General features: G+C 40.9%; 1 protein-coding gene across 1 annotated transcript in view; it reads left to right on the top strand.

The window, feature by feature from the left end:
• Positions 1 to 24,849, top strand: part of KDM4C (lysine demethylase 4C) — a 543,890-nt gene that overhangs the window by 412,175 nt on the left and 106,866 nt on the right. The window contains exon 17 of the mRNA XM_089678131.1: positions 5,799 to 5,907. Within this exon, the coding sequence (XP_089534257.1) occupies positions 5,799 to 5,907 (109 nt within the window). The remainder of the gene's footprint in view (positions 1 to 5,798; positions 5,908 to 24,849) is intronic.

The raw sequence follows: 24,849 nt of genomic DNA, 5'->3' as shown, positions 1-24,849 counted from the left end.
TTCCACCAATGTACCCTCCACACACCTCTTCCACCAATGTACCCTCCACACACCTCTACCACTCTCCTGCCCCCCACACAACTGCGGTGCCATTGAAAACCCCCACAGACATATCTACCACCACAGCACTGCCCGTATATCTGTTTTACCACCCCTGCACCACACCTGCACACTTATTCCACTAACACTGTCCACTCTGCAAACCTGTTCTACCTTTATATCCCCTATGAGAGTTCACCACTGACTTCCCATGCACATTGGCTCCACCACTACCCTATTTGCATAAAGATGACTTCCAGGAATTCAGCTACTTTGTAATATATTCTGGCTTACTATGAATCAATTCAAACACCTTGTGGACCTATCTCTTTTATCTACAACTGACAGTTTTGAGGAGCTCTGGTTGGTAAAGCTATTGTATTCTACTGGAGCGCCAACATTGATCCTGCTCTCAGCTCCTGTACCTTCAGAGTCGCATGCAGCTGCTGTGCCCCCTCCTGCCCAATCACAGAGCACTTTTTGTTATCTAAGCCAAAATTCACAGAATGCAAGCCTTTTGTGAATGGGCAGAAATGGGGAGGGGCAGGCAGAGCTGCTGTGTGAAGACAGCTTCTCTACTCTCAGAGCTCAGGGAGTGTGTACTCCTGTAGATACCATAAAACTGTCAGATCTAAATAAGATAGCCAGTCCAGGAGGTGGTATGCACCTCGTTTGACTTATCCCCTAGTATGCATGCACATGTTACAATCTGGCTGAATTCCTGGAGTTCTTCTTCACCTCAAATGCTGCATGTATTTCTCAGGAGAGGAACTTAGGTGACTGTGCGAGCAAAATAATTTCATGTTGCCTGTGACAGTGAATTAAAAGCAATGGGGTGCAGTCTCAGGGCACCCTGCTAACAATGACTATAGGTGGAAAAGTCCTCACTGTGGGATGGTCAGCTAGTGCCATTGAAAAAGTCATCATGTGCCTGCCCTAGTACATGATTTGAGGATGCCAACCCCTATCCTGAAGGCTTTGGAATAAATAAAAGTTGCTGGCATGCTGCAGCCTTTCTCTTCTTAGGCATGTCTCATGAATGTAGTGCTAATTCATGATTGCACCAAATATGATACTTAATAAATAAAGAGTCCTCAAAAAAGTCCAATAATTGTGATTAAACGCCAAAATGAAATCAGATCTTCAAGAAGTGATGTGCCACAAATGAAAAAACAAAAGAGAAAATCCTCCACCATCACCATTCACAGCCTCTTACCAAAACAAACGACCACAGATCATGCAGTCGAAAACAGCAAATGAGTAATAACATTGGACGTATCAGATCCTATATCTTCTGCCCCAAAAAGGCAGTTCCACCGCTAATGGCTCAATGTTCAAGATCCAGTGTAGTGCCTCGATGACGGTGGAATGTATAGAGAAAACAAAAAGTTCCTCATAGTGCAGTAGTTAAAATAATACGTTTAATAGAGGTATTGCACTTACAGACATGAGATAGAATTGGCATGTGAAATCATGAAAGTTTCCAACCAACAAAATGGCCATGGTGTATGACGCGATGATGTCATAGGCCGTAGCTCCACCCTACTAGGTTTGTCACAAGCAGCCGTCATCAGGGGCGTGGTCTGCAACGTACATTGTGCATTGTACATTATAGTCACAGGGCGGAAATAAGCCTGTGACATTTGCACTCCCCGGACCGGAAGTCAAATGGATAGCAGGACCGGAAGTCAAAATAGCACCGTGATTAAAAAAAACCTCTGAAGCTAGCCCTCCACAGACTGGAAACACAGGATGTGACAAACTATGTGTCAAAACAACATCCTTAATAAAATTAAGAGCCAAAAATTAATGCACATTAAGGCTCAATAAGCCATCTAATGATTTAAAATATATAGGGCAAATTCCTATATTGTCTGGCTCTGTGGGCCATCTAATGGTTGGAAAGATAAAATAAATGTACTACACAGCGACATCTTGTGGTTGGAAATCAATATATACACATAAAATAAATATAATAAATTAACAAATGACAAATCATAATAATCCAAAAATAATTATTTCTCAAAAAATATCCAAAATCTAATCTCTCATAAATATTTATGAGATTATATTAGATTTTTGAATATTTTTTGAGACGTTAAAATTATAATTATTTTTGCATTATTATGATTTGTCATTTGTTAATTTATTTATGTACGCTGTAGACCACACCCCTGACAACTGTTGCTTGTGATGAAACGAGTAGAGTGGCGCTATGACCTATGGCATTATTGCGTCACGCACCGTAGCCATTTTGTTGGTTGGAAACGTTCATGATTTTACATGCCGATTCTATCTCATGTTTGTAAGTGCAATACCTCCATTAAACTTCTGATTATTTTAACTACTACACTATGAGGAGCTTTTTGTTTTCTCTATACATTCCACCATCTTCGAGGCACTACACTGGATCTTGAATATCAAGCCATTAGCGAGTGGAACTGCCTTTTTTGGGGAGAAGATACAGGATCTGATACGTACAGTGTTATTACCCATTTGCTGTTTTTGACTGCATAATCTGTGGTCATTTGTTTCGGTAAGAGGCTGTGAATGGTGATGGTGGAGGATTTTCTTTCTTGTCTTCTTAATCGTGGCACATCACTTCTTGAAGATTTGATTACATTTTGGCATTTAGTCACAATTATTGGACTTTTTTGAGGACTCTTATTTTTTGATTTATTTATTTTTATCATATTTGGTGCAATCATGGAATTAGCACTACATTTCTGTTTTTATTATTGTTTACATTTCGCCTTCATTTTGATGTTAGCAGCTTTTTCACTACACTAAGTGTAATTTGCGCCGCTATATTTCTATATTTTTTTGTGTTATGTCTCTTGAATACTGAAAATCCTAGGTGGGTTGGTAGCTTTGCCAAAAAACGGGGGAGGGGGGGAACCACATCCCATGAAGTCTGTATATATGGAAAAAACACCAGAGTGCTAATGGGCTTTATAGGTACCCCAGAGACTTTACCTGAAAAATTATATTAAAAGTTCAATGGTTTATTCATAAAGTACAATAAAAGCAACATTTCAAATAAACAAAGTTAAATAATCTGCCTTCGTATAATCATGAGGACCTTACCATCCTGATGCCCTGCTCATGGGAGATACTCAAGTAAAGGGCCTTGATGTCAGTGGCATCAAGAGGGACATGGACCCCTCTGTGTGTTATAAGTCAGTCCATAGTGCTTCTTGCATAAGAAGGTAGCCTGAAAACATGAGGCTTCACAAATAATCAACATAACGGTTGGCATTTTCCGTCAAGGATCCTATAAACGACACTATGACATTTCTTTACTAAAACTGGAGAGTGAAAAATCTGGTTCAGCTGTGCATGGTAACCAATCAGCTTGTAACTTCACCTTGTTCAATTAAGCTTTGACAAAAATATCTGGAAGCTGATTGGTTTCTATGCAGAGCAGCTCCAGATTTTGCACTCCCCAGTTTTAGTAAATCAACCCCTATGGGTTGACATGGTAGATGTGTCCTATTTTTATGTGTTTTTGACAATATCTAGAAAGTTGGAGTGCATGGAATTGTGTGATGAGATTTTTTTTTTGTTTATAGTCATGGCCAAAAATATTGACACCCCTGCATTTCTGCATTAATGCACCACTTTGCCCAGAAAATTGTTGCAACGACAAATGTTTAGTCGTTCTTATGTTTATTTCTTTTTTGTATTGGTATGACAAAAAATGGGGAAACAAAAAGCCAAATCTGACACATTCCACACAAAACCCCAAAAATGTACTGGACACAATTATTGGCACCATCAATTTTATTATTTGATAGCACACCCCTTGTAAAAAAATAACTGAAATCAATCGCTTCCTGAAACCATCATTGAGTTTCTTCCACCTCTCTACTAGAATATTGGACCACTCTTCTTTGCCAACTGCTCCTGGTCTCTCAGATTTGATGGGTTCCTTTTCCAAACTGCTGTTTTGAGATCTTTCCACAGGTATGGGATTGAAATCTGGACTCATTGCTGGCCAGTTCTGTGCTCTCCAGTGCTTTGTTTTAAACCATCTCTGGGTGCTTTTTGACGTGTGCTTTGGGTCATTGTCCTGCTGACCTCTGAGGTAAACCCAACTTTCTGACACTAGGCCCAACATTGCACCCCATAATTCTTTGGTAGTCTTCAGATTTCATAATGCCATGCACACAGTCAAGACATCCTGTGTCTGAAGCATATCAACCCCAAAACATCAGTGAACTTCCACCATGTAGGGACTATATTCTTTTCTTTAAAGGCCTCAAGTATTTTTCTGAAAACCGTAGAATGATGATCTTTACCAAAAAGCTGTAATTTAGTTTACTCTGTCCACAGAGCATTATCCCAAAAGAGATTTGGCTTCCTCTGGTAAGTTTTGGCAAACTCTATTCTGGATTTTTTATGTTTGTGTCAGCAGTGGAGTCCTCCTGGATCTCCTACCATAGCATTCCTTTTCATTCAGATTGCGACGTATAGTGCAAGATGACACAGTTGTGCTCTGTGCCTGAAGGTCAGCTTTAATTTGTATGGAAGTTGATCGAGGTTCTTTATCCACTATTCAAGTAATCCTTCTTTGAAATCTTTGATCAAGTTTTTCTCTTTCGTCCACGTCCAGGGAGATTAGCTACAGTGCCATGGGCTGTAAACTTCTTGACAGTGTTGCGCTCAGTGGACACAGGAACATTAAGTTCTGTTAATTGATACAGGTGAGTTTAATTGCAAATTACAGGAGCATCACAAACTTGGAATTCAATTAGTTCTTACAGTTTTGAGAAGGTGCCAACAATTTTGTCCAGTCCATTTTTGGAGCTTTGAGTGGAATCTGTCAGATTTGGCTTTTTTTTGTTTCTCCACTTTTTTGTGTTGCATGAATACAAGCAAAAGAAATAAACATGAGAATGCCGAAACATTTGTAATTGCAGCAATATTTTGGGCGAAGTTGTGCAGTATCTGACAGAAATGCACGGGTGCCAATATTTTTGGCGTGACCGTATCTATTCAGATTGATTGTTCTATTCCCTCCAATCTTCTGAAGAAGGATCATTATCTGCAAAACATGGTGAGGATCCTTTGGATTTCCTTCATAGCTTTTTGGCACAGTATTTCATCTTATGATATGCAGGGTCAATATATTATGCTTTGGGGAATCCTCTTGCTTGCTTTCCTGTGGCATGATGCAACACAAATGTTCATCCAACTACCCTTAAGTGTATGGGCAGCCTTTGGTGATTGTGAATTGTCTCAATAATTCCATTCTGGGTTGTAACATTTTGAATTTCAGTAATACAATATACAAGATAACAAGAGTTGCAAATATAACAATTCGGGGTATGTTGTCTCTTAGATTAGCAGATAAAGATTAGTAAAGCAACATGCAAATGGGGAAACTAGGCAAAACTGATCCTTTTTGGCAAACTGTAACCATTCCAAAAAAGTTCATCCTATCTGTTGAGAATTATAAAGTTTATGAGGCCTGGATATATAAAAAGAATGATTCTTCACAGATCAAAAAAACCTGTACACATATATTTGAAGAATTAGAGAATCACACTTAGATGGGAAAGATCAGAAATACACAGCCTATCCTTTTTATAGTTTGTTTTGCTCATGTCTAGCAAAAGATAAAGCTCAGCCAAGCATTTATTCCAAATGAAGAACTGTAGCATTGATGAGGTTCCAGTTTCATTTTACATTTATAGTTTTTTGGAATATGTCAAGGATAAACACTTACAATAATGTTTGTTTATTTAATTGTGTAGGTGGGCACATGTAATGTGTGCAATTGCTGTGCCAGAAGTCAGATTTGAAAATGTGATGGAGAGATCACAGATAGACACAAGTAGAATTCATCTCGAAAGGTTAAAATTGGTGAGTATACATATTTCTCCATGCTAAAGTATGCGCTTGAATGTATACCTTTAAACTTAAGTGCCCTTAAAAGAAAAAAAAAAACTTTCTTTAGTTATACTGGAAACTGATGTATAGTTCATGTAAAAATGACAAAATAACTTTTTGTTTTATTAGCAAATTTCAGTGTTTCAAATAAAAAGTTGAAGAGTTTGAATGGCTTCGTTTTGCACAATACCTTAGCGCCCTCAACACAGCATGCACTTTGTCTGAGAAAAGATCTAAAATACATCCTTTTTTGAAGAGACAAATTTTGAAATAGAATTGTCTTTTGATGTTTAATGAAAAGACAAATTCAAACACAACATAATTCTGTTCAACAAAAGTCTTAACTTCATTGTAGATCTGATCTAAAAGCTAGTAAAAAATGACTTTGGTAATGGAATATAGAAGTACAAATGAAGACATTTCTTATCAACACTTCATTCCTGCAGATGTGAATTCACCAGGTCTACAATGGCAGATAAGCAGTTGTTAGCCAGAGGGGTTCACTTTGGATACCCAGTTACAGTATGTGCAAGAAAAATTTAAAAGTACAGTATTTTTGCTTGCACATGATTGGACAATGGAATTCTGTAGAGTTTCACCTCACCTAATATAACAGCAAATTTTCCTTGCAAAGTGAAAACACTATGCTAAATGAACAGCCAATTGGCTTTTGGTAAATCAACCCTATTTTGTCTAGAAACCATCAGTAGCAAAGGTGCACCTTACATGCCAAAACATCACATTTTAGACTTACTATAGTAAACAAAATTGAACAATAAAAACTGCATAAAGGTGTTCAGAGCGGAACTGTTTATACCTTCCCAAAATGTTTTACCCTATAGCTTAGTAAGGGACTTTGGAATAAGAGGTTACTATCTATTCAACTGGGGTAATTGTAATCATTTTATGTGCTGATAACACAAGGAAAGGAAAATACATTTAGCTTGACTTGAAATGGGAGAAATGTTTGGAAGAAAAATAGCATATCATTGTGGGTGTTCCGCTGCCTGTAGAAGTGATCATGTGACTGTATAGCCACTCAAATCACTTCTACATTAAAGAGAATCGAGGGCAGCAGGCTTATCAAAAGCTATCTTTAACCAAGCTGTTTTTTATGAAACATAGGTATTAGAAGGAGGGGGACGGAAAAGGCCATATGTTGGCCCTAATGGCAAGGACACAAACCATCCCTACATGAATATCTGCTTTTCCACATTCAGGCAGGATTAATACATGCTTCTCAGAAAAAGTGGATACTTTTAAAGACGGTGTGGGCTTTCTTTCGTAATTTGGAGATCTCATTTCTCTCTGATAATGACAGAAGCTACCATTATAGTGATTCCTAAGGAGGTTAAAAATCTCTTTGGCCCTCCTCATATAGACCGATAACTTTACTTTGAGCATATGTTAATTTGCTGGAAAGGGTCTTTGGCCACCAGGTTGAGTAAGGTTATACATATCCTTATACATCCAGATCACACAGTATTTCTGAATTTACAAGTCCTTGCGCACATGAAAGGGGCTACAGAAATTTTTTTTTGGCACTGCCAATGCGTTTGACAGTGTTGAGTGACATTATTTATGGAACGTGCTCTCAGCCTTTAAATTTGGCCCCGTCTTGGATAAGGTTGCTATATGCTGCTTCTAAGAAGCTAGTAAAGATCAACAGTGAACTTTCAGCCTTTTTTGTTCTAGAAAGGGGCACAGGCAGGGGTGTCCTAGAGCCATTAACCACAGATGTTAGGACCACAAGAGAAGTCCAGGGCTTTCAATGAGGGGAACACAAGGAAAGGAAAAAATTGCACCACACGCTGATATAATTCATAATTCTCCAGTATGGATACCAGGGGCAGAGTTTAGGAAATTGGACACCCTAATCAGGGATTTAGTGTGGAAAAAGGATCAAGCTAGGTTACGCCTTTGTACATTGCAACTGCCAGAAGATAGAGGTGGAGTGGCTCTACCTCATCCCTGTTTTTTCGCAGCTCAGTTACAACATTTATTGAGTTGTGCTTCACTAGAAGGTAATCATCCTAGTAGATGTATATTGTTGACCTGTAGCCTGCATTCTACACTAATCGAGGCCCTGGATGCAGAGTCATTAAAGTGTTACTAACCCAGGACCCTGCATTCATTATATCTGGTCTCTCACAGAACATAGAAATGTAATTATTTTAGTAAATATAAACTGCTAAATGCCTTTTCTTACCAGTAGATAGAGCAGTCTTGTGACTTCTGTCAGTGTCCAGCAGAGCACTGGTTAAAGCTTGTAGGAAGAGTTTTCATTCTCTTCTTTGAGGCTGCAGGACCCCTGACCCTCTGTCTGGACAGTGCTAATTGGTCCTGTGCTGATCACATGCACTCTCCCTAGGGGGAAAAAAAAATCTCTCTAGCAATATACACCAAACTGAACATGTGCAGCTTGCCTCCAAGCCTCTGTTCTATCAGGAGATATATTGGGAACAGTAAAAGAAGGTAATGATCAGAGAAGACTGGATCAAACATCCTTTTTACACAATGCGGATTAACCCCTTAGGTGAGTATAACAAGCATACTTTACTGCATATACAGACTGATTTTACTGTTGTGGGTTTAGTAACACTTTAAGATCTGATCCACAATGCCTGACAATGCACCTATTATTGAAACACTTGAAGACGGTGTGGTCATTATTGCAATATAAGGGAATATATAGATTATTCTCCCATTTGGGAAAATAAAAACCTACCAGAGCTCAAGGGATTAGATACTTTTAGTAATTGGAAACTGAAGGAAAAACAGCTTTTGTAGATATATACTTCCTTTATATTGGAATCTTTTCAGGATTTAAAAGATGAGTATTATCTTGAGAACCAATTCTTTTACCAATATTTACTTTTGAGGCTTGCGTTAACTGCTTAGTTTAAAATAACACCACTGGAATGGTGTAAGGCTCCCCTTCTCCATTTGTTAGCAACAGCTACTTCGACAAAAAGGCTAATTTTTAGAGGTATATTCCAGTATACACTTAGCAGCATTAAATAGTGATAGAGAACTTCCATGCAGAGCACGTTGGACTGAGGATTTGACAGATGAACAGAGGAATTACATCTTCAAATCAATTTCCTTAATTTCAGTATCTCTATCTTAAACATTTACACAATTTTATATACTTCATAGAGTATATCGCACACCAGCAAATTACTTTTGTATTGGCGACGACCAGATTCTTCTTGCCCAAGGAGTGGGATCTCACCTAGGACTCTCATTCATATGTTGTGGAGATTCCCTAAGTTATATAGATACCGGGTAGATATACTGTATACAATAAGCTTGGTATTCAGAGCATCTCTGCCATTGGATCCTAAAGAATGTGTAACACATAAGATAATCACCAGCTGAAAATTTTGATACTGGGATAATGCCTTCAGGTGCGGGCATCATCCCAGTATAACCAGTGAAACTCTAGGACGTCATATGACGTCTTCTGGGTGGCAAGTGGTTAAATCACTAAAGGCTACTTTAGACATTATAGATTGAGTGTGCAGGAGTGATCTGGCTACTCGCAGGAATAGACTTGAATAATATAATTTTGTGATCACATTCACGTGCAGCATTGTGGCTTTCTGTGTAAACTCTGCAAGTCTCTCCTGCTTTCTCGGTCTTTCACTGGCCTGCCCAAATGCTGCAACCTTTCAGTGTTGAACAAGTTAACATCACAGTACCTTTTAAATGCATGGATGTTAGGCAAGATTAATATAATCATAGATTTCAGATGATTATAGTAGCATTTAAAATTATATTTCAAGACCTAAATTAATTCATAACTGGAAATAAAGGTAACCACAACTACTGCCTGCGTACTATGAAAAATTAATTTCCATTTCAGTACTCTGGGTACTGGGAATTATGGAGTGCTTCAATGTACACAGCATCTTTGTATGAGATGATTGCTCCAACCTTTTTTTCTTCCTAAGCCTACTTTTTGCCATTGAGGTCACCCATCACTTTAATTTGACAGCCATGAGGCTGAAGCAGATAGGATCAGGCTCTCAACCCGAGAATTTTATGTATTTTAGGGTTCCCAGGAAAACACATGGCATACAATCTGCTACAGATGCATTAAATGTGCCTTTGTTAGAAACCCTCCAGTGCAAGATTAGGTTGGTTGGTGGCACTTCCTGTTGACTTTAAAGTTAACCTATAAGCTATTTTAAATGCTTTACATCAAGTTCTAGATTAAATTTACACACACAAAGTGAATGAGTAAGAGGAATGACTCCTCCAGCTTTAGTTAAAACATCTTCAATAAAATGTACCCAATAGTTTCTCTCAAATACAATTCACAGGGTGTGGTGTACCCAGGGAGTATGGTAAAGAAAGTACAGTTTGTGAAAAATGGGTGATCACAAAAGTTTTTTACAGTCCATGTTTTTAGGAAACTGATAGAATCTGCTCTCATGTTCCAAGAGATACTTTCATTTTATGCCTGCCAAAATATCGAGAGGCTCTCAACAAGTATCAATAAAGCAATCTCTTAGAACATGAGAGTATTTAAAGTCTTATCCAACCCTACTGTTACAAGAAACTAATAATGACTGCTGACATATTTCAGATTTCTTAGAGACTGTTTATGAGAATTATACAGTACATTAAAGAACGCACATTAGAAAATGTTACAGGGGACTATTAGGAGACAACTCCTATGTCACGGTTGAATGTTTAATAAGCAAGTGTCTATTGTCTGGAACATGTTAAAAAAAAATATACTTTTTTTTTATACATTGTTATGTAAATAGATCTCTCTCCTACACACACCTCCTGGAACACTCCTTAAAGCGGAGTTCCACCCAAAAGGGGAAGTTCTGCTTTAACCACTTGCCTACCAGGCACTTATACCCCCTTCCTTACCAGGCCAATTTTCAGCTTTCAGCGCTGCCGCACTTTGATTGACAATTGCGCGGTCATGCAACATTGTACCCATATGAAATTTTGATCATTTTTTTCTCACAAATAGAGCTTTCTTTTGGTGGTATTTAATCACCACTGGGCGCTTTACTTTTTGCGCTATAAATAAAAAAAGTGCAAAAAATTTGAAAAAAAAAAAAAGTTTATTTGTTTCTTTTTATAAAATTTTTCAAACAGGTATTTTTTCTCCTTCACTGATGTGCGTTGATGAGGCAGCACTGATGGGCACTGATAGGCGGCACTGATGGGCACTGATAGGCAGTACTAATGAGGTGGCACGGATAGGCGGCACTGATATGCAGCACTGATAGGCGGCACTGATAGGTGACACTGATTATGGGTACTGATAGATGGCACTGACTGGCATCACTGCTGGGCACTGACTGGCGGCACTGACTGGCACAACCCCTGGGCACTGACTGGTGGCACTGACTGGCAGCACTGCTGGGCTGCACTGGTGGGTGGCACTGGTGGGCAGCACTGGTGGGTGGGCACAGGTGGGTGGCACTGGTGGGCACAGGTGGGTGGCACTGCTGGGCACATGTAGGTGGCACTTCTGGGCACAGGTAGGTGGCACTGCAGAGTGGCACAGGTGGGTGCACTGCTGGGCACGGGTGGGCGGAGCTAGTGGGCGCACTGCTGGGCGGAACTTGCGGGTGTCACTGCTGGGCACCGATCATCAGGGCACTGATCATCAGTGCCCTGATGATCGGTGCCGATCCCCGCTCTGACAACTGCCGGTTCTCGGCAGTACTTTCCTCACGATCTGACAGCGTGAGGAAAGTGCAGCCGAGAACCGGCACTTGCATTTCCCTGTGATCAGCGTGTCATTGGACACCGCTGATCACGTGGTAAAAGGCCGCTATGATTGGCCTTTTACCACCTTTTTTTAGGACAGAGCGATCACGGAGATCGCCGGGTGCGCGCCCCCTGGGGCACGCAGGAGAGCGCGTTCTGGGAGGACGTCATATGACGTCCACCCAGAACTGGCCGGCCGCGGTGAAGCTGTCATTCGGCTATGCGCGGTCGGCAAGAGGTTAAAGACTGGTCCCACGCTCCTCATTAAGGATTGGCACTTTTGGGGAGCGGGTACCCGAAATTGACAGGTACCCATTCCCACGTCAGGCGATCGCCTAGGCGATTTGAAGCGGAAGTTGTCCTCCCACCCTCCCTCCACGTAGTCTTTTGGGACACATGACAGGTTCTAGAAGACTACGGGGCCATTCAGGAAGCAAAGCGCTAGTCACGCATGTGCAGTGGGCACCTGGCTGTGCAGCCACAAGCTGTCACAGCCAGGTGCCCACACTGAAGATGCTGGCGCCTTGAACACAGGCCAGCCGGTGAAACTGGCTGCGGGGAGGACACCGTGAGATCGTGGAACAGGTGAGTGGCTGTTTTTTAAAAGTCAGCAGCTACAGTTTTTGTAGCTGCTGACTTTTATTTTTTTACAGTGTGAGTGGAACTCCGCTTTAAGAACTAATTTTCTGTTTTGCGTGTGGCATTTGGTGTCCCTTTCTTTCATTTCTCTATTTCCCACCAATCCATAATATTTCCTGCCAATCACTCCCCATAAATTGATATTATTCTGTACCAAACCCAGAACTATGCACAGCCTTGAGACAAGCACAGTAGACAGTACTGATGTTTCTTTAGTAACCCTTCATATTTGAACGGTCAAGGGCATGTGGCAACCTTGAGATGTGCTCACAAAAGAATTTTCTGGCCCTCTATTTGGCTAGTCAGACCCAGGATTGACATGTATTGTTCTGCCCATAAACATGACCTGTGTGTGATTACTCAGCAAACAAGTCATTGTTAACTATTCAGGATTTTATTTTCCAATATTTGACTTTCAGCACACTTTGCTGTACACCAGTATGGGAGACCTGAATTCAGTTCATTTATACTTCCTTTCAGTTTAACTGATTAATTTGAATACCTGATTTTCTGGATATCTTGTTTGTTTGTCTGTTGTAGCAAAGCCATAGATTTCTATTGCAATAGTTTTTTTAAATTAACTGATTTTTCAAAAAAGGAAATTGATGGTATATAGCAGTACAAAAAGGGGTGCTCTGTAACAGATTTGCATACATACATGTTATATACAGGGAAAGATACAGCAATGAAAAGATTTTAGCTGGTTTTAGAAAATAGAGCTTATGCATGGTATCACAAAATACCCTTAAACAGTGAGAAAAGGGGGAATTAGTTTGTAGTAAGTAACAACATAACCAGTTGACATTCTAATGCCTGTAAATGTGTCTGCTTAAGAGAAGGGCAGAGTGGAATTAAATGCTTGTGTTAGCATGTGTAACTGTTCAATAGTGTATAAATATGAAGACTCATCGGGGTTGGCAATTAAAAGTGATTGAATAAGGAAAAAAAGGACTAGGAAGAAAAGGAAGGGGGGAGAGTAGAGTGCAAATGAGAAAAAAGGAAGAGGAGAGGGAATACATGTCTGGAGGTCTGCTTCTACAGTTGTGGCCAAAATTATTCAACCCCCACTGAAATTGAGTGTTTTGGCCAGTTTGACATTGCTTTTGATCATTCAGTCATCTTGCTTACATTTACATTAAAGAGGCACTTGTAGGTCAGACAAATATAACATAACAGTTATAATGAAATAACCACAAATGTCTTTTCTGTGCTCACAGCATTATCAGTTTTATTCAACCCCCAAGTGACATTCAATCTTAGTACTTAGTACAGCATCCTTTTACAGTTATAACAGCTTTTAAACGTGAAGCATAGCTTGACACAAGTGTCTTGCAGCGATCTACGGGTATCTTCGCCCATTCTTCATGGGCAAAGGCCTCCAGTTCAGTCACATTCTTAGGCTTGCGCACTGCAACTGCTTTCTTTAAGTCCCACCAGAGGTTCTCAATCGGATTTAAGTCTGGTGACTGCGATGGCCACTCCAAAATGTTCCAGCCTTTCCTCTGCAACCATGCTCTAGTGGACTTGGAGGTATGCTTGGGATCATTGTCCTGTTGAAAGGTCCAACGTCTCCCAAGCCTCAGGTGTGTGACGGACTGCATCACGTTTCCATCCAATATCTCCTGGTACTGAAGAGAATTCATGGTACCTTGCACACGCTGAAGCTTCCCTGTACCTGCAGAAGCAAAACAGCCCCAAAGCATGATTGACCCTCCACCATGCTTCACAGTAGGCAAGGTGTTCTTTTCATCATAGGCCTTGTTCTTCCTCCTCCAAACATAGCGTTGATCCATGGGCCCAAACAGTTCTAATTTTGTTTCATCAGTCCACAGAACACTATCCCACAACTTTTGTGGTTTGTCCACATGGCTTTTGGCATACTGCAGTCGACTCTTCTTATTCTTTGGAGACAGCAAGGGGGTACGCCTGGGAGTTCTGGCACGGAGGCCTTCATTACGCAGTGTGCGTCTTATTGTCTGGGCTGAAACTTCTGTACCCACATCTGACAAATCTTTTCTCAGTTCCTCAGCAGTCACACGGGGACTTCTCTCCACTCTACGCTTCAGGTAGCGCACAGCAGTCGAAGTCAGCATCTTCTTTCTGCCACGACCAGGTAGCGTTTCAACAGTGCCCTTTGCCTTGAATTTGCGAATGATGCTTCCTAAGGTGTCTCTTGGTATGTTTAACATCTTTGCAATCTTCTTATAGCCATTGCCCTTCCTGTGAAGAGAAATCACCTCTTCTCTTGTCTTCCTGGACCATTCTCTTGCCTTCACCATGTTTGTAACCACACCAGTAAATGTCTAGAAGGAGCTGAGTATCACAGTCATTTTAAAGCTGCCTAATTGGTGCTTATTATGCTTGATTGCTGCTCGGTGACATCCACAGGTGTTTTCAATACCTGATGGAAAGCACCTGTATGAACCTCTGTTCTTCAGAGTGGTAGTCTTTAAGGGGTTGAATAATTGTGGCAATGAAGAAACCACATAAGAACCATTTACTACTGTATTACATAAACAATTGATGTCATTTTAGTTGCATTTGGGTAGTTACAACGTCCTTGTAGGATTTGATTCTGAATACAATTCCAAATGTACACTATAGTCCCTAAACCCCTTTACAGCATTGGGGGTTGAATAATTTTGGCCACAACTGTATATACAGTGGGGCAAAAAAGTATTTAGTCAGCCACCAATTGTGCAAGTTCTCCCACTTAAAAAGATGAGAGGGGCCTGTAATTGGCATCATAGGTAGACCTCAACTATGAGAGATAAAATGAGAAAAAAAATCCAGACAATCACATTGGCTGATTTGGAAAGAATTTATTTGCACATTGTGGTGGAAAATAAGTATTTGGTCACCTACAAGCAAGCAAGATTTCTGGCTCTCACAGACCTGTACCTTCTTCTTTAAGAGGCTCCTCTGTCCTGCACTCATTACCTGTATCAATGGCACCTGTTTGAACTTGTTATCAGTATAAAAGACACCTGTCCACAACCTCAAACAGTCACACTCCAAACTCCACTATAGTGAAGACCAAAGAGCTGTCGAAGGACACCAGAAACAAAATTGTAGACCTGCACTAGGCTGCGAAGACTGAATCTGCAATAGGCAAGCAGCTTGGTGTGAACAAATCAACTGTGGGAGCAATAATTAGAAAATGGAAGACATACAAGACCACTGATAATCTCCCTCGATCTGGGGTTCCACGCAAGATCTCACCCCGTGGGGTCAAAATGATCACAAGAACGGTGAGAAAAATCCCAGAACCACACGGGGGGACCTAGTGAATGACCTGCAGAGAGCTGGGACCAACGTAACAAAGGCTACCATCAGTAACACATTACGCCGCCAGGGACTCAGATCCTGCAGTGCCAGACGTGTTCCCTTGCTTAAGCCAGTACATGTCCGGGCACGTCTGAAGTTTGCTAGAGAGCATTTGGATGATCCAGAAGAGGATTGGGAGAATGTCATATGGTCAGATGAAACCAAAATAGAACTGTTTGGTAGAAACACAACTCGTCGTGTTTGGAGGAGAGAGAATGCTGAGTTGCATCCAAAGAACACCATACCTACTGTGAAGCATGGGGGTGGCAACATCATGCTTTGGGGCTGTTTCTCTGCAAAGGGACCAGGACGACTGATCCATGTACAGGACAGAATGAATGGGGCCATGTATTGTGAGATTTTGAGTGCAAACCTCCTTCCATCAGCAAGGGCATTGAAGATGAAATGTGGCTGGGTCTTCCAACATGACAATGATCCCAAACATACCGCCCGGGCAATGAAGGAGTGGCTTCATTAGAAGCATTTCAAGGTCCTGGAGTAGCCTAGCCAGTCTCCAGATCTCAACCCCATAGAAAACCTTTGGAGGGAGTTGAAAGTCTGTGTTGCCCAGCGACAGCCCCAAAACATCACTGCTCTAGAGGAGATCTGCATGGAGGAATGGGCCAACATACCAGCAACAGTGTGTGCCAACCTTGTGAAGGCTTACAGGAAACGTTTGACCTCTGTCATTGTCAACAAAAGATATATAACAAAGTATTGAGATGAACTTTTGATATTGACCAAATACTTATTTTCCAGAATAATTTGCAAATAAATTCTTTCCAAATCAGCCAATGTGATTGTCTGGATTTTTTTTTCTCGTTTTGTCTCTCATAGTTGAGGTCTACCTATGATGCCAATTACAGGCCTCTCTCATCTTTCTAAGTGGGAGAACTTGCACAATTGGTGGCTGACTAAATACTTTTTTGCCCCACTGTATTCCATAGGTTTGCCTTTATCCAGATGATAGTTGTAGATACGAGAGCCAGTGGTTCCTTTTCAAACATTGATTATTTATCTTGTAGTACACTCACAATTATTTTGTTAAGAATAATCCATGTTAATTTGTCCTTCAATAAATACTGTTCCAGGCCATGGCAATTTCTGTCTTAGCTGCTAAGAATATAAAATGGATCAAAATGGAGCGTTCTTGATAATTTTTACTATGATTACGGAATGTATCAAGAAATTAAGCCATGTCTAAAATTGCCTGACTGTAGGAACATATGTGCAGGGCCGTTCCATCTTGGCCACACCCACAGAGGCAAGAGGAAGAGGATCCAGGGTACATTTTCGATAGCCACTCTTGGACTAAGTACCATCTGGAGTAAACTTTATATCCAGCTTCAGTCAGCTCCACATCCATAATTCCTTTATGTATGCGAGAGATCCAAGCCCTCCAATCCTCTTCCTCTATTTCTGTCATGTGCCTTGGTGGAGGCTGAAGTGGCAAGAGGGCTTCCCTTGCAGTTCTGGTCCAAACATACCTGAATGTGGGAACAGGCGTATGAGGCTCGGTAGCACGAGTGCCGGTAAGTGATGATCAGTATAGATGTCTACAGGGATGATGGTTGATGCAGATAAGAGAGCACCTCACTGTTAGCAATAGCAGACAGTCTGTGCATTGAAGTGTGGGAATGCCAGACAAGTACCAGAAAGCAGATCTTTCAATCCAGGTTCTGAACGAGCAGGCAGAAAGTAGTGTCTTGGAACTGGGAGCCAAGGTCATACACAGATGTCAGGAGCCAGGCCAGGATCATACACAGATAAACAGAGGTAGAAAGAGTAGAGTCTGGAGACAAGCCAGGTCAAGCACAGGAGATTGAGCAGAAGCGAGGCCAAGCAGCAAGCCAGGATCACAATCAGGAGAAAATTAGAGGGAAAGCCAGGAACAGACAGAGTTGGTTACAGGAAGTCAGATGACTGGGTAATCAGGAAGCACATGAACAAGAATCATAGATAGCCAAAGATCATCCAGCAATCAGCACATGTCAGGACCGCCTTTAAATAGGCATCTTGATGCCATTTTGGGGACTGGACGTGTGCAGGTGTGCACCAATGCGCAGGCGCCTGCCAGTACGTGTCCATGCATGCTGGTGCACATGAATGCATCAACGTGCCAGTGCATGCTCTTACTAGCCTGAGTTTGTCTATGTACTGGCACATGAGCATTAGCTGCACAAGTACTGGTTTGTTCACAAGACAACTTGGAAGACAACCCAATAAATATCTTGTATAACATTGATGTGCCAAAGTATCTCGAAAGCATCTATTTTTAAAACCTGTTTTGTTCTCTAAGATCAGAAGAAGATTTCTGGAGAGATTGTAGATAATGTAAGATTTGCTGTTGTTTCAACAGTTCTGAGGATAGCATGCCAAGAAACCCTAGGGAGGAAAGGACTTTGGAATCGAAGATCCATCTAGCCAGAATTTTGAAGAGGTAGGACCAGTGATAACATCCTGGGTCCCTCCCTGTCCCAAGATGAATGTGAAAGTTGACAAAGTCAACTGACTGTCGCACTTGGTCTTCCTCCTTCCTGTGTGGGAGAAAGCCCACTTGGTCTACATCAGGAGTATGCAACCTTTGAGAGGAGGTGATGTACCTAAACATGAAAGAAGTCAAAGATCTCTGGGATTCGACACCCTTTTTTTTTTTTTTTTTTTTTTTTAAGAATTTAACTAGACCTAACTAAATAGTTAAGAAAACTTAATAAATATAAAAGTTAGTGTGAAAGTATAAACTTAGCCTACCTTGAAACTGAACAGTGTCAGTCAGAGGAGCGTGTGGACAGAGTAGGTAGAGCAGTGAATGGTGTCAGTAGGACAGTGGACAAGTCAGTTTTTTATTTGTATAATTTTATTTTTTGTATATTTTTAAATATTTGTTTAAAATAATATTTTTTTTTATTTACAAATTTGTTGAGGGGCTTTGGTGAAATATCAGGGGTCTAAACAGACCCCTGATGTCTCACATTTGAGACAAAGAAGGACAGATTCCCTAATGCCTTTCTCTGTAGTCTCAGCTGCACTGGACAGTGAATGAATGGGAAGCACTCTATGCGGAGTGGCTTTCTGCAGATAGTACAGGGGATGACCAAGAGACTGCAGACCTTTGGGGAGGGAGGGGGAGTGGGTACCTGAAATTGTCCTTTCTTTAATGTGGGCACGCTGGCTTCTTCCCGCGCCGGCTTCTGTGACAGCCGGGTGCCCACTGCGTATGCGCGAGAAGCGCTGCGCTTTGTGAATGGCCCGACGCCTTCTGGGACCTGTCATGTGACTACAGCGCTGGGCAGAGGAACAGGTAAGGTCCTGCAGGAGAGAAGAGCTGAGCGGCCGGCCTGGTATTTTGACATGGTGGCGGAAATACCGGACCAGCCGCTCCATATTCGCTCCATAAGACGCACTGACATTTTCCCCCCTTTTTTGGGGGGGGAAAAGTGCATCTTATGGAGCTATAAATACGGTAATTTAGTCGCCAGGAGTAAGAAGTATTCAAACTGCGATGTGAAAATATGCCGGCTAGGACTGAAGAGTGACCAGACCATGAGACCTCTAAGATTTTGGAGGATGTGAATAGAGGTACCATATTGGGTGAAGTGAAGACAAGGTCTATCCTCAAGTACGTAGAATGAACATTGGAGAAAAATATATAATCACATTTAGTAGCATTGAACTCCTGTCAGACATCCACTAAATCATATTGGTGGAGCAGTTTAGCAGTTACCCAACGTGGAGGGTCTTTGGATTTGGGATCCCATGGGTCTTGATTTTTTTCTTTTACTGAATCTAAAGAAATATTGAAATCTACTCCTATCAAAAGTATGCCCACAATTTGAGGTGAAAGGGTTTGAAAGAGCAACTTAAAATATGACAACTGCTCTTTATTAGTTACATAGTATGTTAAAAAAAAAAAAGCCCCTTAGTCCCCTCTATATCTCCTATCACTAATTTTGATATGATTGTTTTGTACAGGGCGTTGACAAGAAAAAAAAAAAGATATTTTCTACGCAGGAAATTCAGTTTGTTTGAGGAAGGGAAGTGGGTCTCCTGTAAAAAAACAACCTCTGCTCCTACAGAATGGAAATATTGAATGGCCTTACAACGCTTAACTTACAAGTTCAGATCTTGAAGATTGTGAGATAATACAGTATTTTGCCTCAATGTGGATATTGTAGTCATGAGAGTCAAGTCGAAAAGGTAATATCACCTACCCAAATGGTCGGGTTGCCAGGAAAGAATGTAGGCATGGACAGTGGCATTGACAGAGTAGACTCTGGACAGTCAAGAAAGAGGAAAAAGGTAAGAGGGGGCGCCTCACTAGAGTACATGATTCAAGTGGCATCCTGGGGGTGAAAGGAAAACAATATGTTAAAGACCAATCCAAAAACAATCACCTAATGTCAAATGGAGGTGGAAGATCCACCACAGTTGCAAAGACCATGCAAGCCCATTGGAAGGGCCAGGCCAGAGTCCATGTCCTAGTAGGAATGGAGCCAGAGTGAGGTGTAGGACATAAACGGCCTGTGGTGATCATCAGCTGGCACATACTGTAAAACTAGATCAACACAATAGATTCAATATGTAAACAATGGAATAATACTTCTTCAAAGCATAATTGAATGAGTTACAGATAAAACTTGTGGTGCAATTTGATTCAGAGAAAGGCACAATTACAATTGTAAATTAACACATATATTAAGATGGTAATGAAAAGGGACCCTGAGAAATCTACAGTAAACAGGGAGTCCTAAAGCTTTATGCTGGAGATTTCAGGCTATGGTGGACAAGCCTGTTATTTAGAATGACTTCTGGTTGTGCCAAAGTGGAGAAACGGTACATTTTCCTTGCCAGTGGGAGAAGTATATGGGATCTTGACAAGGCAGGTGGCAAGGTAGAGATGAGATCCAGTTGCTTCAGGAGGGATTCCCCTTCAGGAAATATAGTGAAGGCGTTAGATTTGCTGTGGTAGGTGACAAACAGCCGAAAAGGAAACTGCCATCTGTATTTAATCCCTTTGTCCTTTAAGGGATGCATCAGCCGTTTGAAAGACCTTTTTTTGGACTGTCGCTGGAGAAATGTCTACAAAGATTTGGATGTCATGACTATGCAGTTGGATGGAAAGGTTGTCCCTGGGAGGACTGTTTGGGCATAGGGAGGTCAGTGCTATGTGAGCACAGTCAAATTCCAGTTAATGTTCAGGCAAATCTGATAGTAAAGAAATCAGGAGATCTTTTCAACAGTCTGTGCATTAGTGAAAGATTCCAGAAGCCCCTGAAAGCGAAGGGTGTATCTACAGGACTTATTCTTAAGGTCAGGGGTCCTCAAACCTTTTAAACAGGGGGCCAGTTCACGAACCTTCACACCGTTGGGGGGCCCGGACTATAGTTTGAAAAAAATATGGACGTATCCCCATGCACACCACACAAATCTTATTTATAGTGCAAAAAAAAAAAACAGGAAAAAATACAATATTTAAAATGCACTGTACACTAATGCACTGGGCACCACAATGCACTGTACACTGTAACGCAGTGGACACCCCAATGCACTGTACTCTGTAATGCATTGGACACCAAAATGCACTGTACTCTATAACGCAGTGGACAACGCAATGCATTGTACAGTAATGCACTTAACACCACAATACATTGTACACCGCAATGCACTGTACACTGCAATGTACTGGACACAGCAATGCACTGTACACTGTAATGCACTGGACACCGCAATGCACTGTCCTCTGTAACGCATTGGACAATGCAATGCACTGGACACCGTAATACACTGCACACTGATACACTGGACACCGCAATGCACTGTACGCTGTAACGCATTGTACACCGCAATGCATTGTACACTGTAAAGCACTGGACACCGCAATGCACTGTACGCTGTAACGCATTGGACACCGCAATGCATTGTACACTGTAAAGCACTGGACACTGCAATACACTGTGTACTAACGCACTGGACACAGCAATGCACTGTACACTACGCACTGGACACTGCAATATACTGTATACTAACGCACTGGACACAGCAATGCACTGTACAATGTACGCACTGGACAACACAATGCACTGTACTTTGTAACGTACTTGGCACCACAATGTACTGTACTCTGTAACGCACAGGACAACTCAATGCACTGGACAACGCAATGCATTGTACACTGTAAAGCACTGGACACCGCAATGTGTGTGATCCTGGGGTGGCCTGGAGGATGAAGGTTTCAGATTTCCCTTGGCCATAGGAATGTAGCTGGGGGCTGTAGGTGGCTATGCAGGTTTGTGCTGGGCGTTTAGGTACCTCTTCTCTGCTTGTATCAGCAGCAATCAACCGGTTTATGGCGGAACTGTGTGGCTACATGTCTGCCACAGCCACATATATGTACCTCTAAAGCCATAAATTTCATGCTTTTTGCAGTTGCTTATTGACCAAAAAGTGGTAAACGTTTGATAAACTAGGTAAGTGTTCCTTACTCAGTCAAATCTGCTAATCACCTTCTTTCTGTGCCATGCAAAGCAACCTTGCATATGGGTTATAGTTCCTGCTAGAAAGCCTGCATTGGTTGGTAACAAGCTAGAGAGACCAGGTAGTAGGAATTTGGAAGTTATGGATCATCTGGAATTTGGAGGGCCATAAATAAGCACCCATATAACAAGTGAACAATATGAAAAACAAATCAAACTAGCTGTATCCATGGAGAATGAGGCTTTTTTTCCTGATTTTTATTTCCATTCCATCTGTCTGATAAGCAGAAATGCTTGATTCCCCTACATGAACTGAAGCATTGATGCTTTCTCCATGTTTACCAACCTGCAATTAAAAACAGGCAAGTTAAAGGGTCCTTCTTTTTATATCAGAGTCTGCTATATACCTATTATCCAAATCAAATAAAAAGTAAGACTTTGCAGACATTTCAGGTACACATCATAAACCAATTGTTTTGTTGTTGCTCTCAGTCTTTAGCTGCCTGATTATTATATATTGAATTTGTCTGAGCGTACAATCATTCCAGTGTGCTAACAAAATGTGTACACATGGAGCTTTTGTTACTTTATCTGTAAAGCTTTTTATTATTTTTACATTTGAAAATCCCATTTCTCTGTCAAAATAAGGTAGAAAATGAGTTTGAGAATAGATAGTGCTGCCCCCAAGCTTTCAACAGCCTTAAATTTTGTATTTGACAAGTGAACCGAGTCAAATCACAAGTGTACTCTGAGTGACAGACATTATTTTGAAATGGGATTTACACTACAATGATGACTGATCTATAAGCCTTTCGGTATTTGGCCAGGGCCACCCCATTCTGCTTGGAAGCCTTTGCATTCTCAGAGCTGTACCTAGCGGGAAATAATAGCAAGCTTGAAAGCCACAGATTGTGGTTTTGAAAGGTCCATCAATTCTGAAAATGGAGTGGCTTCTCTGTATTGTTTTAGCTGGAAAACTGGTGAAAAAAAGTTAATAATTGGCAATACGTATTCACTGACTGTTTTTTCTTTCCTTTTAAAGAATTGGATTTTAATACCTCACATATATCTACACAAATGCATTATATGTTTCATGCTTTTCACCCTGTAACTCATGGGTTAAAGAAATTGGGTTACTCCATTTTTTTTCATTTCGTTAAATCTACAGAAGGATGACAGAAGCTCATCATTTTTTTCCTTGCAGTAAGGAGCACAGACACTCTTGACAGTGATGCATGGCACAGCTCTCATGCGTTGCCAGAGATGTAAAGGCTTATTGATTGCTATGCAACATTTCAGCTTGTGTTGTAGGAGCATTAAAAACATATACGATTATGCTGTACATTGTGGTCACATACCAAGCTTAATCAGAGATTGTATAGAAAACATTCAACAGCTTGTAATATGAGAAAAAGGTATAAAACGAATTTTTAGCATCTGACCATTTTTATCTTATTATCTGTGTTCTGTTTCTATGTATTTTTTTCTTTTAAAATTACAAATAATAATCTTTTTCTTTTTGGCAGGAAAACTAAGTATTAAAACCTAAAATATGTGTATTTCCATCTTGTTATCAGTAATCATGTTGTGCGCTCTTTGCTTTTGTCCGTGTTTTTTTTTTTTTTTTTCTCATTTAATTTTTATCTTTATGCATTGTACTGTATTGTCCCTGTGGGCAAACATGTTGCTAATGATGAATGACTAAGGTTTTTTGAATGAAGCTGGCATTAACTTTTTGGAAAGTATTTCCGGGATACTGGGCACGATGCTGCCTGACAGGCTAGTCCTGGAGTTCTCTGATGACTAGAACAAGTCTGTTTGATAGATTTTCTGGCTGTCTCGAAAAATTGAATCTAGTGGTGAGTTTTGTTCTAGAAATTGATTAAACCAAGAGCTTCCAGTAATGTAAAATGTAAGCTAGGAAAAACACTGGCTTTTTCTGTTTTGATTTTTACTTTTCTTACAATATAAAATGGTAAAATGTAGCCATTTGAGTATAGAATCCTTAAGGTTAATACACACGATGAGAATATCGGACGAATGAAAAGGTTACTAAAGTTACGAAAATTCTCATAGGACAGAGGAAAATTCGAAAGTGATGTCATGTATAGTTATGTATTTGTACAGTATTTTCGGGCGAAAACTGTACAGTATGATCTGGAACCATATGAGAAATATTTTTGAGCTTGTCCCTTTGAATAATTTCAGACAAATGCTGTGTACTAACCATCAGATTATCTTATGATCGCTTCAAAAGCGGTATTTTTGGTAAAATTTTCTTATTGTATGCACTAAACTGTAGGAGAATGTTTTTTATGCGTTCTTAGTTGGTAATTAACTATTAATTTTTGTTTGTATGTTGGAGATGCACAGTTTTGATATCTACCATCTGTGTCTTTTTTAACCACCTCCCGCCCGTCATATAGTAATATGATGGACGGAAGGTGGTTCTCTCGTTCTGGGAGGATGTCATATGACGTCCTCCCATACTCCCCGCGCATGCGCGGCTCAGGGAGCGCGCAGCGATCAGCGGTGCGCTGTGTCCCCCGGACACAGCGGATCACCAATCACGGAAAGAGCTGAAGATGTCGGCTCGGTCATGTGATCAGCTGTGTCCAATCACAGCTGATCACATGTAAACAGGGAATTGCCGGTTATCGGTATTTCTCTCCTCTCGAGCTGTCACGCTGACAGCTCGAGAGAAGAAGAGAGCCGGTAATCGGCTTTCTGT

This window comes from Staurois parvus, unplaced genomic scaffold, assembly GCF_062004578.1.
Source record: "Staurois parvus isolate SC_StPar_1 unplaced genomic scaffold, SC_StPar_1.0 ptg000198l, whole genome shotgun sequence".
Classification (NCBI taxonomy): domain Eukaryota; kingdom Metazoa; phylum Chordata; class Amphibia; order Anura; family Ranidae; genus Staurois; species Staurois parvus.
The sequence above is the reverse complement of the archived record's forward strand: the minus strand, read 5'-3'. Positions and strand labels throughout refer to the sequence as shown.